The sequence below is a fragment of the Chironomus tepperi genome, unplaced genomic scaffold, assembly GCF_022539635.2.
Source record: "Chironomus tepperi strain 1889 unplaced genomic scaffold, CSIRO-AGI_Ctep_v1 contig_176, whole genome shotgun sequence".
NCBI classification, from domain to species: Eukaryota; Metazoa; Arthropoda; class Insecta; order Diptera; family Chironomidae; genus Chironomus; species Chironomus tepperi.
The window spans coordinates 820,033-839,448 of record NW_027226298.1 but is presented as its reverse complement, the minus strand read 5'-3'; the positions used below and the strand labels follow the sequence as shown (position 1 = coordinate 839,448).

At 31.2% G+C, this 19,416-nt stretch overlaps 1 protein-coding gene across 4 annotated transcripts in view; it reads right to left on the bottom strand.

Moving 5' to 3' along the window:
* Pura (Puratrophin-1-like) overlaps positions 1-19,416 on the bottom strand; it is a 71,817-nt gene that overhangs the window by 13,452 nt on the left and 38,949 nt on the right. For all 4 annotated transcript variants that reach the window (XM_070638630.1, XM_070638631.1, XM_070638632.1 and 1 more), the window contains one exon: positions 2,057-2,828. In XM_070638630.1, coding sequence (XP_070494731.1) covers positions 2,057-2,828 — 772 coding nt within the window. The remainder of the gene's footprint in view (positions 1-2,056; positions 2,829-19,416) is intronic.

The following is a 19,416-nucleotide window of genomic DNA, read 5'->3' as shown; positions in this document are numbered from 1 at the left end:
CCACATGAAGCCATGAGCTCCGTGAGGCCACATGGAGCCGGCTTTCATTGGATGTTATAAAAGTCCTGGTACAAATTCTCTAAATTCGAGACTTATTAAACCTTGATATTTTTAATGCGCAAAATAACTTCCCACCCATGATCAACAAGAATTGGCAAGACTTCCAACTCCAAGCTAGAGCAATAAAGAGGATTCCATACTTCAATTGACGAAGATGCCTTCATATTGGAGTCCTTACCACACTGAACAAGGGCAACAAATCAATAACTGTGAATTCCATCAAGACTTGACAAAATAAACTGGATTGGCTTATCTGCGTTCCTAATCACAATAATTAGATTCTTACAAAGCCATCACATAAATTCCAGAAAAAATGTAAGGCATAATCCAAGAAATGAAGAATAAATTGCTGTGAATAATTCCTACCAATTTCATTTAGGCAAATCTCTTAACATAATCAGAAAAAAATTAGAGCAGAAGAATTAATTGAAAGAAATAAGACCATTAAGATTCTCAGTTCCAACACCACAGGCATTTCCATTTCAATCTCTCCGCAATGAGAACCGAAATTCTCGTTCCAAAATAATCCCTAACCCGAGCACATGTAGATACATTCGAAAAATAAATAAACATAGACTGTGAGTCATAAAAATTCAAGGGACCCAACCGGAATAATGTGAGAAAAAGAGAGACGATAATGAGTAGCAAATGCAATGCAATTGAGTAATTTTATGACTTCAACTGTATGATTTATTGATTGTCATGCATTTTAACTATCTTCGATGTATGTAGTCAATTATATTTGTACGAATTCAACAATTTTGATGTTACTTCTGTTTATGGGATGTGGCAACTATGTGGCGCATTCAAAAGGGTTTTAATGAATTTTGATGGTTTATCTTCGTCTTGCTCAACAATAATTTAGGATGCGAATGCAAACGCAAAGACGCTACGAGGTCTAAAGTTCGATCACAACATAACTCATTCAAGCCATTCAATATGTTTCAGCAATCCATGCTTCTTATGTACATATTTACAAGCCTATAATTAACCATCAGTCGGTTGCATATCTTTTTTTTGCTCACTTTTCAATGCATGTGCGATCGATAATAATTCCGAAAGTGGAAATCCGAGTGGGCTGATAAACGTGCAACATTTCACATGACCCAAATTAATGTAAATAATTGGTTCTTCACCTGTTGGCAATAAATTTTACTTCTCCTTCCTTATCTTATACTGCTAATCTTGAATTAATTGCAAAACTCTCTCACACATGTTACTGAATGAATTTACACGCGTATATACTTTAAAGTACAAAATCATTTTGTGAAGTAGGAGGATAAATAAAAACATGAAAATGACCTAGTCATGAATAACTTCAGGATATATTGCGAACTTTTTTTTTTTTTTGTTACAAAAATAAGCGATATTTACGAGAAAGAAAAGTAATTGACTTTCACTCAATTGAGTCTTTTTACTTTTCATACAAAAATTTTTTCATCAGAAATTGCATTATGTGACAGGCAAGCAGGCACAAAAAGGAACAGAGACAGAAGAGTTTTGCAATCGATGGAAAAGTTCAAAAGAAATTGAGCGGAAAAAATTTAAAATCATTTTCTAATAATGATGTGGAAATAAATATAAGCAATAAAGGGTCAAAGTTAAGTATCTCATTAATCAAGCAGCACTTAAATAAACATTTCCAATATGAACAAAAATGTTAAAGCAACAAAGCCGCTTCGCTTATTTAATGAGTGAAGATTATTTTTCAATAATACTAGAATCGCTGAGGGGAGCTTAATAAGTGCTATTATGTTGGAATGTAGACTAAAGTTCCAAAAAATTAAATAACGTCCTTGGAGCGTATATGTGGAAATTATCATCAATTTTATGAAGGATTTAGGCATGATCTCTTTGAAAAATATCATAATTTGTAAGATTATCATAGATTAGACACACATCCATGGTTAAAATCAGCACTTAAGGCAGATAATTCATAGCTTGCACCCCAATGACCTTAAATATCATTCAAAAAGTACGAGGAAACATTACTCACCACTCTGATTTTTCTTTGCATCATCGCCACTTTCCTCATCACTGTCAATATGCGGAAAAGAGCCACCAAGACAAAATAATGGCAATGTCGATGTAATTGCACCCGACGACGATGTCAATGACTGATCGCTGTTACCATTTAAAACATCATCATTTGTATTGATGTTGCTGACATCGACAGACTCTTTATTGTTATTATTGCATATATCTAATGCTGTTTCACTTTCATTATCATACGGACTGCTTCCATTGCACGTTATTCTCTTCACGGCTGCATACTTTTTATTTATGGAATTATTCTTTGTAATCAATTCTCGTCGCTTTAAATTACATTCCAGTCGTTGTTTAACATTTTCTATTAAATAATTTGCTGTGCTGTTATCATTTTGCTGGTCATTGACGTCATTGGAATGCTGTAATTTCGTGTTAAATTGTGGAAATGTTAATTCATCAAGTGGAATACGACAAATGGCATGTTCCACTCCCACAAGTAACGTTTGAAGTAAATGTGGCAACTCCTCACCGGCTAACATCTCAATATGTAGTGGTGTAATAGGATCTTTATCGGGATCCAATTGTCGATAAGTAATTCCGGTTGTTTCATTTGCACGCCAACATACGTACAGTGATGGTGCGACATTTGAAGTCGCTGATCGAATGCATAAGTAAAAGTCCTGTTGTCGAACCAATGACTCATCAATTGTTCCCAAATGTAACGATAGGGATCCGTTTGTGAGGGTCAAAGGCCAACCTTTATGCCACAATTGTTGATTCTGTAATGAGATATAAATAAAGTAATCATTAATTAATGTGAACTGGATACTAAAAATGTTGCACGAGAAATGCAGTTAGTTGCTTAGGTTGTGAATTAGTCTCAGAGAGGTCTTTAGCATTAGCAGCCATAATAGACCATAATAGGTCTTGAATTTACGCAAATTGCAGCCAAACAAATTATTAGTCACGATCCGCAATTCACAAGAAAAGAGCTACTGTGCATGCTTACATATTATGATGTGAGAATGTGCCTCACCACAAACGGAAACTAGTAAATATTAGTAGTCATGATGCTGCTGCCACTATTTTTCACATTAGACCATTACATAATAGCTGTTTTGTCGGCTTATCTTATAAAAATTGCTCCATTTCTACTTCAATTCATATTATTTATCTACTAATTTCTTCTACTTCTACCGTTTTTTTTGCATGGCTGAAAAAAATGACTCTGCATTTGCTTTATGATTTTTCTCACGCAAAAAGTAAATTTATGGAGCTTGAAATGAGCAGCATTTCTTTTCGCTTCATTGGAATGAAAAAAAAAATAGTTATAATAGTAAATAAAGTTAATTATTTTCCATGAGACAGCTGACCTAACGTTGCATTTTAATGTGTTGTAAGTAGATTCAGAGGAGCAGCAACCTGAAAAGGGGGTTTGTTTAGATTTGATGTCTACTGTTTGTAATGAGGAGAGAATGAAGCTGGATTGAGTAGCGAGATAGACTATACTAAAAAGAACTCAAAGTTGACTCTGTATGTCGAATGTTGTATGAAGTCGACTGGACTGAAGTTGATTTCTGCATACAAAATCCGAGTCGACTTCGAGCATTGCTAAATAAGAGTTCATTTGAGGAGATTTTCGTCGACTACGACAGCACAATCTTTATATGAAAGGGCATTGACTTAAAGCTACCAATTCATAAACAGTCGTCATTAAAGAATGACCCCCAAAGCCCTCCATACCATATTTAGAAGCGAAACACTCAATATCTCGATAACCCATCCAACCTATATATTTAAAGCGCATTAATGAATCGTGTAAAATGCCAATTCAGCACAAGCTTGTTCAAACTATTATGCAATTTGTGTAAATACTAGCAATAGAATAACCGAGAAGAGGCGAACAATGGAGGGAAATGGGTACATCAAATATACATAAGTCATTAACTTTTTGCATGTCGCATGGGTCTCAATCATAATAATACATAAATTGAATGTATTTTAATGCAGAAAAGTCTCATTCAATTGAAATCAATTTTGGATTGAATGAAGAATTTATTTTCCGGTAAAAAAAACATGCAGCATAAAATTTATTCTTCTATAAAAGCACAAAATTAGTCTAAAAATGAAAATGAATTTTGATGTCTAACAACGAATCAATTTTGTTGTTTTCCTCATATCCAAACATATCTCCAACGATATTGACGATGACGACTAAACAGTTTGAGGTATTAGGAAATAGCATAAAAGCAGAGAGAATTTAATGAAATTCAATTGAGATTATTATTGGACATTTTTCATTTTTGGTCGTTGTTTTTCATCCAGCAACCAGCACAACAAACAAAAAAACATGAAAATGGCTCTATAAATATTTCGATATTATTCCATTTATTTTCAATTAATCTTTAAAAGGCATTAAAAATCACGATTTTTCTGTTATTTTTTTTTCCTTCCAATTGTAACAAATTCATAACCAACCAGTGCACACAGTAATAATTGTGTGCATATACACACAAAAATATAAATACATGAAGGGGCTATTTTAAAATGCGACATATGTCGGAGAATTTAAATGACTGAATATATGTATATCGACAAATATCTTGTGTATGGTGTGGTCTTATGCTTACTTTAAAATTTTTTTTTTATTACGCAACATTATGAATTAAAAGATGAAAAAAAATTATCCACATTTATTATGATTTTTTTCTTTAATATGAAATATTTATTCAGGAAATTGAATAACTCCGGTTAATTTAATTTATTTTTATGGACATTAATCAATTAATTGTTTACAATTAAGCCGATAATACTGAATGCTTAAATGGTCGTTTAAGGAAGTTTTAAAGTCATATGTAGCAAGATTAATGGGACTTGATATGCCGATTTGTAAATGATATGGGAAAAAGTATGGAAATTTTTTTTGGCGAGGTTTTAGGCTCGTTAATTTGACAAAATTGGAATACATAGGAAGTTATGATAAAATTTAATTAAATTATTAGCTCCTTTCGCTTTCACTGGAATTATGGTTCAGTTGTGATCTATTGGATTATTGAATTGTTAAGGTTTCTACAAATTAGCAATTTATTAATCATTATTGCCGCTATTTTTGCATACAAAATTGGACGATCGATCATATTAAGTGACACTTTTGGTACTTTTAAGCAAAATCCTTTGCTACGGCTGGTTCATTGATCTCCTCGAGTGAATGACCTCGATCATTTCAAAATAGAGTCAAGATAGAGTTGCTAATCGCGATAACTGATTTTTAACAAACAATTACGCAGTAAAATGCTCCAACACTCAGAAAAGCTCGATTGCAGCTCTATTCAACTTAGAGTCCTGCCCAACATTTTGTCCTCAACTCATATTTAATCTAGTTCTTGTAAAAATTCAGATAATAGCTTAGAATAGATTGAGATTTAATACTAAAGCATCTTCAACTATGTAGAATCAATTTCAGCCCCAACAAGAACCATGCGACATGACTCAAGCCGACATAGCACTATATTTTTCGAATTGTCAACATCATAAGCCTCCATAGTAAGTGTAAAAACATCATTCATAAGCCATTCAATTTTAACTCCAACAATTTCATCATCTGCTCAATAATATTATTTAACAAATGACTATCTGCCAAAGACAATACAAGAATCACTGACAGAAGTAATCCATCCATCTCACAATTCACACAATTCCCCCAGCTGTAATAACCACAGTCGATTGCCATCTAAATATGGCAAGAAAAAAAATTACGACTTGCTACTGAGCTGCTTGACAAAAAATTCATAAAGTTGTTGTAAATAATAATTATCGCTGCGCAGCACAACCATGATGTTGATAATAATGAAAAACTATCACTTTACATCACTGCGGATGCTTAAAAGACTCGACTTGAACCCTTCAATTTATTCGTTTAACAACAATTTTATTTGTAAATACACAACATCTGTGGTGTCATTTAAATGCTGTTTCTGTTGAACTCTCTCACACTTTTTAAGTATGTGGAGATAGACATTAATATTAATATTATTAACATGCATATACATGAGCATTAGATGCACATACGGGTCGTAATTTTCTCTCATTATTCTCAATGCATTTTTATGATTTTTTTGAGCCTGAATAGAATTTTATTTTAAAAAAATCTAAAACAATAAATATAAATTTTGTGTTGTTTTAAGGGAGAGAATTATCCCTTGAATAATCAATTCGATGCATGATAATGTGACATTCAAAAATATGTTCAGATTAAATTGAATAAATTAACAGTCACAAAGAAAGTTCCGATAATGAATAGAGAAGGAAAAAAAATTGTGAAATTGTAAATTGCGTGAAATTTTGCACCATTAACATAAATGAGACTTGAGCTGAGCTCATAAAATTGAAAATTGAATGGAATTGGCGAAAATAAGAGTTTATTTAATAACAAAAGGTAAATACTAACTGAATGAAAATAAATAACTTGAAGGTAATGTAAATTGGCACTCATTTAGTCATTGTTATGCTTTCTTCTTTTAGGTCTACACGTATATGCCATTATTAAAATGGACATTGCCATATGTCTCTTTTTATGAACGTTAGACTTATTTATTTACTTTTATGAACTCTCACTCCATGTGATCAACTTACTGTTAACCTATTGGGCACCCAATTTTGTATTTTATTTCTTTACTCAACTCTCCTCTGCCTGTTCAGTTCTTCTATTATATTTTATGTTTTATTTAAATTTATGTTGGGTGTGCTGGGTATGTCGCATGTAGATCGGCATAAAATAATATGCAAATGACAAAAGCCATGGAATGCAAAAGTTCAGTTCACATGTAATCAATTTTAATTATTATTTTTGAACATAAAGAATGAATTGCATGCTTGATGTGGATAAAATGGTTGGAATGAAAGGGAAACTTGAGCAGATTTTGAACTTGGTGGCAGTTAAGAGTAGAAATTTCTAGAAAATGAGAGTTTTGCTAGCTATATAATACTAATTTGGCATTTGAATGCAATATCGTCTAATATAGACCCTCATCCCATAAATACCATTGATTGTCAACCTAATTCATAGAATCTAACCAAAAATATGTCAAATCTCATCTCTAAAATCTACAAAATCAAGCCAGATCTATCCCATTAAATTCAACGCTCTAAAAATCAACCGAAATAATGAAATCAACTCTACCCAACAGAAATCAACAGTCACTTAAAATTCAATAACGATTTTTGTCGAAATCATCAGCAGCATACAATGTAAAATTGTTCATGAATTCTAACAATGCTTATAATCTAATAGAAACGGTCATAAAAACTACACAATAAATACCTTGTAAAACATCACACATTTACCAATAATTTCCCTTTCAATAGATTTCATGCTTAATACCTGACTCCTCCATTGTACTTTAAACTCTTATTTTGTTCCCAAACAGAAAGTTCTTTTTATGTCACCAGCTCTCGATTCGTGACATTGCATTTTGCACGACCCTACGTACATATATGGCAGTTTTCATAATTTTTTTTTTTTCTTTTTTTCTATACTACACTCCCGTCTAAATGTCTCTCTTCTCAGAGGCCGCGCACTATTGCATCCAAAGCAAGCAAAAAATCAAAAAAAATATTATTATTGTCGCAATATTTGCTGCTGTTCAACTACGACATTATTAAGTTAAAAGAAAGACTAAAGAAAATGGTATGAGAAAACAAAAAAGAGCTAAGAATCAAGATTGCAACATAAGCCGTGTGTCTTTAAATGCCCTCAATAATGAGATGTTTATCAAGCACTCTCGATCAACTGATGAAAGCTTATTAAATGGTTTAACATGAAGTTAATTTCATGTTTATATATTTGACTTCAACTCAAAAAAATTGTACATTTGACTATGTCTAAAATACACAATACACAATAAGTAGATGTTGAAGCATAAAGCTCGGAATTATTACTCATTTCATCAGCAGTAAAATGCAAAAAAAATATGACGACTACATGGTCGTCGACTATGGCATTGCATTACATTCAAGTGTATGGTATACACATGAATATGCGATATTTATATGTGGAGTTGAGACAGGTCAGTAGGAGTTCGATGTCAAAATAAATTTTTTATGCTAAAAAAGATATACATTTTTTATGCTCGATCGGAACGACTTCATTTTTATGCCACAAGTTAATTTTTCACTCAGAAGCGACTTATGAGACATTGTCGAATTCATTTTTGACTACTTAATTTATGTGGCTTATTGTTGTGTGAATCACCGACAACTTGAGGGGACATTCGCAAGTGAGGTTATACAAATTTTAATTTCAGACCAGAAAGTGGATTTTTGGCTTAATTTTGTTCCCTGACTTCATTTATGAACGATCAACTGTAGATTTTTGTGCATTACCGTTGAGATTAATTTCGAAAAAATCGTGATCTTGTTTATCATTTTTCGTGAGCTTTAATTAACCTTTAGCATATGTTGAGCGCTACTATGTTGATTGCCAGAAATTAGCTGGCGGTAAATTGTAAAACTTTTCGGTCAATGATTACTCATTTAGATGGTATGCGTTGTTAATTTGATAATGAATTTAGTTAACTGTCTCAACACTTGCCGTGCCTATCAATAACATTGTCAGGTACAGTTTTTGAACATTCCAACAGTTACCATCCCTATTTTCCATCTATTACTCACAGCAGTTAAACCAAATACATTCTATTCTTGTTCAATTCAAACAACACACTTTTTTCACTGATTGACACAAAACATGAGCATAAAAAAGGTGTTGATGTCCTTCAATGAGTCATATTTCTCGTTCTTTTCAAGAATTATAAATGCGCAATAAAGAAAAAAATAAAAATGAAATGAAGTCAAAAATATAAATTGTAAAATTACCTGAAAAGTGCAACATTGCACACGACATAGCAAGTATATGTCAGCATTCCGCAAAAGTTCTCAATTTTCACATGAGTAAACGAGAAATATGGAAAAGATTTCATGAATTGTTACGATTTTTTGATTTTCTGTTGGTATTTCATAATTGGAATACAAATAGTAGAATTGAAAGGGTCATGAGAAGTTGAGTTAAGAGAAGGGTTGGAACCCCTTTGGAGAATATTTGTGATAAATGACTCAATTGTGTTAATTTTAAATAGGGTTGTATTGAATTTTTTACGGTAAATCAAGATTTTTAATGGATTTTGCTTAATTGTTAAGTGCTGTCAAATCCAGGAGATCCACAAATTGATCCACAAGACAGGCTGTTCAATAATCATTTGAAAATTGTTTCTAAACCTTGCAAACTTCCTCATAATTTCTTCCCATTGCACCTTATTCCAGTCTTATTAATCAGCGCAAATGGACACGCCAACCCTGAGTCTTGACATTTTTCACCATGAAATTTCAGTCCGCAATCAATTTACTCTCAAAAAATCATAAACACAACTCTTAAAGCATTCATAAAACATTTCACAACCCACAATAAATATGCAAACTAGCATAAACTAAATGTTCATAAATAGCAAAATGCCCATCGATCATAATTTCCTTCCAAATTCAATCATTGAATCGAAAAAATGGCATTTTGCAACCATTTCTCATAAATCATAAAAGTAAATCGTCATAACAAAATTCCAGGAAGATCAAAGCATAAAAAAGTATTAAATTCGTCAAACAGGATGAACAGAAAGCGGAGTTGTTGAGGCATGCTTCAGTAATTTCCTAGCAATTAATGGTTGAATGATAACGACTAAATATGATTGAGATGAAAGCCTCATAAACGCATGAATAGGAAGAAAATATTTTCATTTTCGTGTCTTTGGCATTTGACATTAAGCTGACAAATCCAAAAAGCAATAAGAGTCGGTTCAATTAAAGCAGGATGCAAAGACTTGGCATAAGGTTTCAATATTTTTATTACTGATGTCATTAAAAAATTTATTAAGTATTGACATTCCACTAAAAATTGATTAGAAATCACTTTAATGTGCACACTATAAGCCTTTTTTGCAGTCACAAGCAATTTCAATGAAAATTAAATTTTATGCATTCATTCATTTAATTCAAAGTTAGCAAATCCAATTATACAATCAATAACTAATTTAATTATATTATGTATTATCTGTACACACATAAGGTATTTTTTACTACTCAATGCTCAATGCGAAAATGACTCTCGCGTGAAACAGGCAATAACAATATTTTTTATTTCTTGTCTTCAATTCCATAATTGAATTGAAACTAAAAGTCTCTCCAGACACAAAAAAAATGCCGTAAAACAAATTGTTAGGTTTTCATCTCCTGCTTAAGATGATTGCTGTTGTTATAAAATTATGTGAATACCTTTCAAATAGAATTGATTATTTGCGGTGAATTTACCTTAAAAGACAATGAGACTGCACACGTAAATGAGCGTCCTCATGAGTATACTCAATCAATTTAATTAAAGATGCTCAATTTTGTAAATATAATCATGAACATGCCATGTGTGTAGATTTTGCTAATCGTTATGAAGCAGTTTTGAGTAAATTCATAGATATGGAATCAATTATGGGTGTTTAACCTTTCTGGAACGTAGGGATGAGGAAAAGTTGCCTAAATTTGCAGTCTTTCTAAGAGTTTGATGTTGCCTGAGACTTGATCAAACTCTTATAGAGACTAGAAAAGTCTAGATTAGTCTTTGGAAATTTTTGTGTCATCGAGTCGACTTAGCTAAACTTTTGGATACGAAGTCGGGTATAATACGACTTCAAACTGATCCAATCCTGACTTACTGTGTAATATGGTTTAAAATTGGATGCACTGCTTGATTTTGGGTGTAAGCATAAAAATATGCTTAGAACATCCAAATTCCCCAACACAGCCTTTGCATCAAATCATCAACCTTCCAAAAAATGCGCTTTATCCACTCTACACCAATAACTTCCCAACATTCTAAAAATCATTTCCCTCAACAATCCAAATCGAAAGCAAAAGTGAATGAAATAAAACAAGCGATGCCACATTTTTGATATTTTGTTTCAACGACGTTTAAAAATTATTATTTGTTTTCTCAATTCTCAATCAATTGAATTGACTGACTATGATTATTATTATTATTATTATGTCGATGATGATGCGAAAGAAGTGAGTGCACTATGAAAAATCAAACGCAAAAAAAAGTTGAAGAAAAAATTATGAAAGTTTATAAAAAACTTTTACTTTTAAGTCATTTATTTAGATGTCATCCTTATATGGACAATTCATGTTGCTTTTCTTACCCATAATGCTCTTTTTCGAGATAATGCAATGCTTTACTTGCTATACGTATGTCTGCATCAATTGAAAATATAATTTTTCTATGTTAAATAAGCGACTTATGCTGTATTGCAGTTTTGTAATATTGGTAAGAAACAAAAAGACCATTTATTGATGTTCAATGGATGTAAGACAATTGTTATTTAGAAAATTATTATTGAGAATATTTCATTCACATGTCAAAAAAAAGTTATATTTTCTGCCTCTTCTCATGCATTTCTCTCAGCCTCTCATTCTCATTGTCTGCCTGTACTTTTTTGAATGAAATAATAATTGAAAGAAAATTTATGATAAGTTGCATGCAGTGATGTATCAATTTTTATTTTACTAGACATTGATTGAACTTTGGTCGCATTTCTGTACCATATCATTAAGCCCTTTTTTGAGCGATCGAAGGGAAATGTAGGAACTGGGGAGTTGATAATTATAGAGACATTTTCATGAATTTTCGTGTTTCTTTTATATTTATGGAAGTAGCGATTGATTTGAAAATGCATGGTCTGTTAAATCATATTGATGATATGTTTTGTCGGGTTTTGTGTCGTGTTTTCGGCATTTTTGTGGCTGAATAATGGTGTTGATGATTTGAAAATAACTCACATGTCAACTTCGAGTGTTAAAATTGAATGCAAATTTGGGCACTAAAACCTTTTGATCCTCCTATTTAAAGTTGGAAAATAAAATAGAACTAGCTAAAACATCTAGCTTATCAGAGTTGAGTCGACTTGACTCCGAAGCCTTCAAGTTGACTTTCCCGTGCAAAATCCGAGTCGGCTTCGAGCTTTACAAGATTGACAGAGTGAAATTGGCAGAAAATCCGATACAGGCCAAAATGACTTTTGTTCCAGACTATAATGGATAAATTCCGGCCTTAGGCCGTAGTCAAGTCAGGTATGAAACAGATTTTTCGTTATTTCTACGCCGTGTGTTTGCTGGACTGAGTTTGGGCTGAATATAAAATCTATTTGAGCTTAAACTTCAATAATTTCCATAATCTTAACTTCCATACTCATTAGTTTAGCTTCTTCATATAAATTAAAATATCTATCTAAAGAATTAAAGAATTTTAAAAATTACCAGAATTGACTCGAATATTCTTCAAAAATTAAGACAATAAATACATTAGGAAATCACATAACATTTTTTGTCCAATTAACCCTAAATTCTATTCCATACATAAACATTGAATTAAGTCATTATGCTCCAAAGTCTACATTAATCAATTTGGGAGGTCTCACAACAATCTTCATTTAGAAGCATAAAGGAATAAAATATTAAGAAACCTTAATTTCATTAAAGCATAAAGAAATAATTCAGTCATTAAGAGTGACTTGATCATGATGAATAACAAGGAAGTCTTGAATATATCGATCATCAATATGTATATTCTCAGAAGTGCATCATTAATTTAATCCAATCAAACATGAAAGCATAACCCAGTTCTGTAATAAAAAATGACTTAAAAAAGTGCGAAAGGCAGATGAAAGTTTCCTTAATCATCACGAAAATCATGTCCATTAAAGTTTGACACTCGCGAGAGATATGAACGAGTCATAAAGAGATCATGTTGTGCGTTGCAATGAAGTTAAAAAACCGCAAAGCATCAATAGTTATTGCCAAAATATTTATGATATTTTTAATCCAATTTCACCGCCATTCAATAATTGAGACTTTAATCAGCTTACATTTCGATGCCTCAGCTTGATGTCTTTAAAATCAAAAAAATTGTCTTTTCATTTGTATGTCCACTTCATGATCAATGTCAAAAGTTTTCACTTCATGTAACTCTTTTCTTAATGATTTCATGATAAAAGGTTCATGGCCAAATCGCCAATTCATAGACACATAACTTCTTTTTTGTTTTGTTTCATTAAATTTATTATTTCTTCTTTGTGTCTCAAATGAAATCGAAATGAAACAAGTCAGACGTAAAAGAGATTTCACGAACTGTGAGAGACACACACATGCCGTAATAATATAATGTGATGTCTGTGGTTGGCCACACGATTAGAAGTCAAGCGCAAAATATAAAAAAGAGTCAAAAAGACATAGATGTAGATCTTCCATAACATTAACTATAAACCTCAACGCAAAGTGACTTAATGCCGGAATAGAAAACATTAGAAATTGAAAGTGAAAATTAAAAACTAATTTTTGGCAAAATAATTTTTATTTTCATTCAATCATCAATTTATTTAGTCACTGTTTAGCTGCTTATTTCTCTTTTCTTTTGTTTCTTTCGAGTGCTTTACTCAACTTTAATGTGGCAAAAAATTGTTATTTCAATACATAAAAATTATTGCTTTTGTGGCTACAACATTCGCACTTTAGCAATTGAATGTGATGAAGGAGAAGTAATAATAATTGTTTGTGAGATATCGAGATAGCATAGTTATACGTTGTATGGCTTAAAGTGTACATTTAAGAATGAATTGGAGATTTTTTCTACTAGATGTGGGCCATCGCAATCATCAAGGCAGTTTAAAGTAAATAAATGGCAAGCTTGTTAAAGCATTAAAAGGTATATTTTCTATTTTTATCTCTGTCCGTCATGTAATAAAGGATATTGTGTGCTGAGTGGATAGAAATTTTTTATGGATCCCATTAATTTCATTAGCTTTAATTAGCGATTAGGTAATGTTAAAGAGTAGGAGCTTGTTATAGGGAGATTTGGCATTTTTTAAGGAGATAAGATGCATTTGAGATTGGATTACTTTAATAGTTTGTATTATCTATGGGATATTTTGAAGTAAGAGTGGTTAGTTCAAATTATTAGGGTTATATATACGCTGGATTATGTCGGTGGCTCATTTAGTGGTCTAGTACTATGACACTTGAGTATTGCATCATTGACACATCTTTTATGGGTTTTGGACTATTTTTGAACTAGGCAGGACAATCTGTTGAGTTTTTAGAGCATTTAACCATTTCTTGCTTCATTTCGAGGATTTCAACCAGTTTGGACTACTTTAAAATGCTAGAGTCCTGCAAAATCCTTTCACCAATTTACTCAGGCATTAGAACTGAGTATCATCTTATGAACCATGAATTCTCATTGCATTAACCAGTTTAAAGCTGTATTTCTCAGTATTTTAAAAATACCTTATGATGTAGCTTCCCATTAAATTCCTACAATAATAAGGTACCTTTCAATTTACACCACAATCACCTCAATTCTATATCCACGACAATTTAGCAATTTGCAAGATAAAGTTTCTCTTAACAATTAACATCAGATACGTCCATCATTGTATACAATTTTATTTGCCTACTTGTTTACTCATTTATTTATTTGTCCAACATATTCGCGGACATTATGGGCATGATCTCTTGACGATAGATGATAGAAATCAAACTGCATAGAAACACCACTTAAAAGTTAATTCAAAAAAATTTTTTTTGCGATGAAAATAAGTATCTTTAAATAATTTTCCGCCCATTCAATTAAATTCATATTCGCCTTCCATCGTGTGTGTCTTATGGATGGAAATAAAAGTAAAAAAAATTGCAATGAAAGATAATTTCCTTCAATCAAAATTTCATTTCTGACTTCATTGCTCTTTCAAATTAGAAAATAAAAGCCATATCATGTGTAATGGCCTTTAACTCTTGTTGCGAACAAAAGGAGAGGAATATAATGTTTATTTGGGGTCGTCCAGAAGTGACGTTTACTGAAATTTGGGATTTTCTGACCTTTGTCCCATGGCTCATGAAGTTTGAGTCTTCAAACACTTTCAGATGATCCAATTCCTCTAATACAAGACGTCATTAATGGACAGCCTCCAAAAGATTTCAAAGAAATTACTTTTAAGGTGGGCATGATCGAAAATGATCTTGAAAATGATAATAAAAATGTCTTACAAATACGAGAATATAAAATGCAAACATAAAATGCTTTTGTTGGCATTTTCAAGCACACACAATAAAGCCAAAGTCAATGTGAAATTGAAGATGGAACTAACAAGGAAGAAGAAGAACTACGCGTTAGATAACAAAAGTCAGATTTTATTTCTGGCACAAGGCGAGCAAAATTTATGTGAATTTAAGTGTTATGTAAATTTTTTTTGACAATCACCGCTCAGACGGTGACGATTCCAATTTAAATGCGAATGACTTTGTTGAAAATCATAACGGAAATTAATAAACTATATTAACGACCGTTAATTTATATTTTTATCGCCGTCAAAGGCAATTTGCGTAGCGCAAAATATCAAAAAAATTACTTAATTCATAAACGGGCTTCTTTCATTTTATTTTTATCCATAATCCCCAAGCAGAACACTTCTTTTCAATTTCATGCCTGCGGAACACCCAAAAAGAGTTTCTTGAACTTCATTATTTCTTTCATTTTTTAAAAAAAATTTCATGTCATGTTGAATCCACAATTTCATTTATATTTATTTATGTATATGGAGCCCCATCACATCAAATCATCGCGCATATCTCAGATGGACGAAATGAATTGAATTAATGGACCAGGTTGTGAGTATGCCAATATAGCCGGAACATGCTATATATTTTGAATTACTGTTGCGAATTTTTAATGCCACTATAAAAAATGTCTTTATCCGTTAATTTTAACACAATTTTGGTGAGTTTTCTCACACGCGGCACACAAGAGTCATAAGAAACAATTATCTGCAACGGAAAGCAACGAGCTTGAGGTGCGATGGGAAGTGTGTGATGAAGAAATGAAGCAAAAAAAAAGAGAAAGAATTAAAATGAATTTGATGTCAACAATCTTCAATCATAAATTAATTTCGCCAACAGGCATGTCATGAACTGTGGGATTTAATAGCACCAGCAAACGTGCAATAATGTATTTAACCAACGCAAAATAGTTTGTGTTGAATTGCATGCTTATACATATTGCACATGACCCTGAAAATGCATAAATAGGATTATTAAATTAAATTGTGCACATATATATGAGTCAAGAATGGAACAGCATAAGCTTTCTTCACTTAATGAAAATAAAAAGTCTATTTACACACTTTATGGTATGTTTATGAGATTTAGCATTCTCAAATCAACGGTACTAAGTTAATAATAAAAGAATAAAATATGTGAAGCGGACATGGAGTTAAGTTGAAAACCCACTTAGCAGCTAAAGGAGAAAGAAGGTACAATAAAGAAAATTAAATTGGATGTTTTAAGAATGGAAATTAGTCGAGAGACTAAATTGAATGTAAATGAAATAATTTAAATTTCAATAATTCTTTCAAGCGTGAAAGAAACATTTTTGGGATTATTAGACCTTTAATGATGATCTGCAAAATTAAGTTCTGAATGTTTTGATCGGGAGATGATGGCTGGAGATGTTGGTATAATGAGATGATGAGTTTTTGATTGGTGGAGTCAGATTTGATTGTATTTGGAGTAGATTGACTTAATGGAATTCAGATTAGACTATTTTGGATTGAATATTGAATAATTTGGATTTTGCTTAGATTTAATCAAGAATTTGATCAACTTCAGATAGAATTTTCTATAAGAAAGCTTAGATTTAGGTCAAATTTGGATGAATCAGCCAGTATACCAACCAGAGTTCGAAGTCGACTCGGAAATTGTATTTAAAATTCGACTTGAATCGATTCGACTCAAACTCTATATACAAATCAAGTCGACTTCGAGCTCTGATTCTAATCGAAACTCAGTTGCTAGGAAAGCTGGTCAAAATATGGGTAAAATATGGAAATAATCAAAATTCTTGAATAATTCATTTAACTTCAAGTCAAATATGGAAAAATTCAGCTAAACTTAACATTTTGTAACTTTAAAATCTCAAAAAACAAAACTCTTAATTAAAAATTAGACACAAAAGTCTATGACAACCATAATATTACAGGTATGTATCTCAGACCTAAATCATCAAATTTCTCCAATTAAGTCGTGTCAAAAAAGATAACAAATCATGCCACAATAACAACAAAAGAACGATTGTTTCAGCTGCATTAACAACTCAAGAAATATGAAAAAAATGTCATCAAATTAACGAGTTAAAATTTCTCCCTATTCACTGAACAGTTCGAGTATCAATGAATGGAATTTCTTACAATTATTCTCACTATCCATTCAAGAAAAGAATTTAAATGAACAATAAATAACTTTCAGCTATTCTACACATACTTTTTTTTATGACACTGAATTATATTTTTTCTTCTATTTCTCAGGCTATTTACAACATAATTCATACACCTCTGAGCTAGATTGAACAATTTACTTCTTGATATTTTGTTATGACATATCAAGTTTAATAAAATCAGTGCAAAACTGTCATAACTAATCTCTTCGTTCGTGCTCTTTTGTTTTGTTTTGTGGAATTCTCGTTCCTTTCTGCGAAATTGGCACATTTAGTTCTTGATTCATACAATGTATGGGACAGGATGGAGGTATGATATTCAATTGTAAGGTTTAATTGTTCAGTATTTGAGAGAGTTTTTTGAAATTTATGAACTTTAATTTGATTTAAAAAAATGAAATTTTGAATAAAAATTGAAAATTTTAAAAGATTTTGAATTTTATGAAGTTTGATAGAATTTAAAAGTCTGATAGACAAAAAAATTGAAATTCTAAATTTTTTAAAATTTAAAATTCCAAAAGAATTTGGAATTTTCAAATAATTTAATTTTCATCGAAATTCAAAAACTTCAAATTTTAAAAATTGAAAACTCAAATTAACTTTAAAATTTTACATGAAAATTTATAAAATTCAACGAAAATATTAAATTTTATGCAAATTTAAAAGTTTATAAAATTCAAAATGAGTTTATAAATTCAAATTTCAAATAAATTTTAGAGTTTGAATTCAAACTTTAATTTCAAATTTTATTGAATTTTAAATACTTCATAAAATTTCAAAAATTCATAATTTCCATTAAATTAGAAACTATAACTCATCTCATCCCATCCCTGACTTCTCACTAATATCAATTTCACTTCATTAAATCTTTTTCTTCGGAAATAAACAGCAACAGCAGCAGTTACACTAGTAGCGAATGAAATAAATAAAAAATGAATAAAAAGAATAAAAGATTTGTATTTAATTGAAGAGATTTTTATTTTCTTACTGTATGTCTCTGTCATTAGCATTTTTCTGGGTAAACGGGGTAAAATTAATAAACTTATTAACGATCTTTATACTTTAGTTATGTTTCTTTTTCTCTCTTTTTACGTAACATGGAAGAAAGAACAATAATGGAAATTGAAAAAAAAAACGAAAAGAGAAGCGAAAAAAAAACTACAGTTAACGAGCCACCATTGTCGAGTAGTCTCAATTTATTCTATATCGTATGAGATTGTTCACACAAGACAGGAGACTTAATAGTAATAATTGGTTGGTGTTTATTATCTCATTTTATTTATTTCGCGAAAGTAAGTGTGTACGATGATCATTATTGCAGCATAAAAGAGAAGGAAAATGAGATTTCAGAGGAGATTTTATGTTATTGATATGGACAAAAAAAGTTAGGTAATCAAAGCTTGTTCATTTAATTAAAGGAGACGAGAAGTTGATAAATAAAATAAAACGTAAGCAGAAGAGAATGCCGACAAGTTGCTCTATTGAAATTGCATACATACACATGCTGTGTAATGCAGCATTCTTTTGCTGCACTTTCAATTGTCACCAAACTCAATGGGAAAATAAAGAAATAAAGATTTTTTATAGATTACACGCAATATAAAAAAAAGAAAATATGTTCAATGTACTGCTGCAGCAACAAGCAATATTTTAATCGATTGGCGCTCAATGTGTGATGCCCATTCATATGAAAATGCCTTTTATTTACTCTGATATAATCGATTACTGGATTTAATGGCGTTGAAAATGGTAAACAGAGAAGGAAAAATAATCCCCGTGACTTTATTGAAAATAAACACGATTAAAAAAAATGAATTTTTATGTTACGCGGTAAAAATCTTAAGATCCAAGGGATAAGAACTCGATATTTATGTAAACATCTCACGACATTGGGAGGTTGTGCAATGAATTAGATGTGAAAATTAGTAATTAATGTTGGAATGTAGGCTGAATTCACGTTATTGACTATAATGCTTGACTTTTAAACACATTGTATGGGATTGCATGTCTAGAAT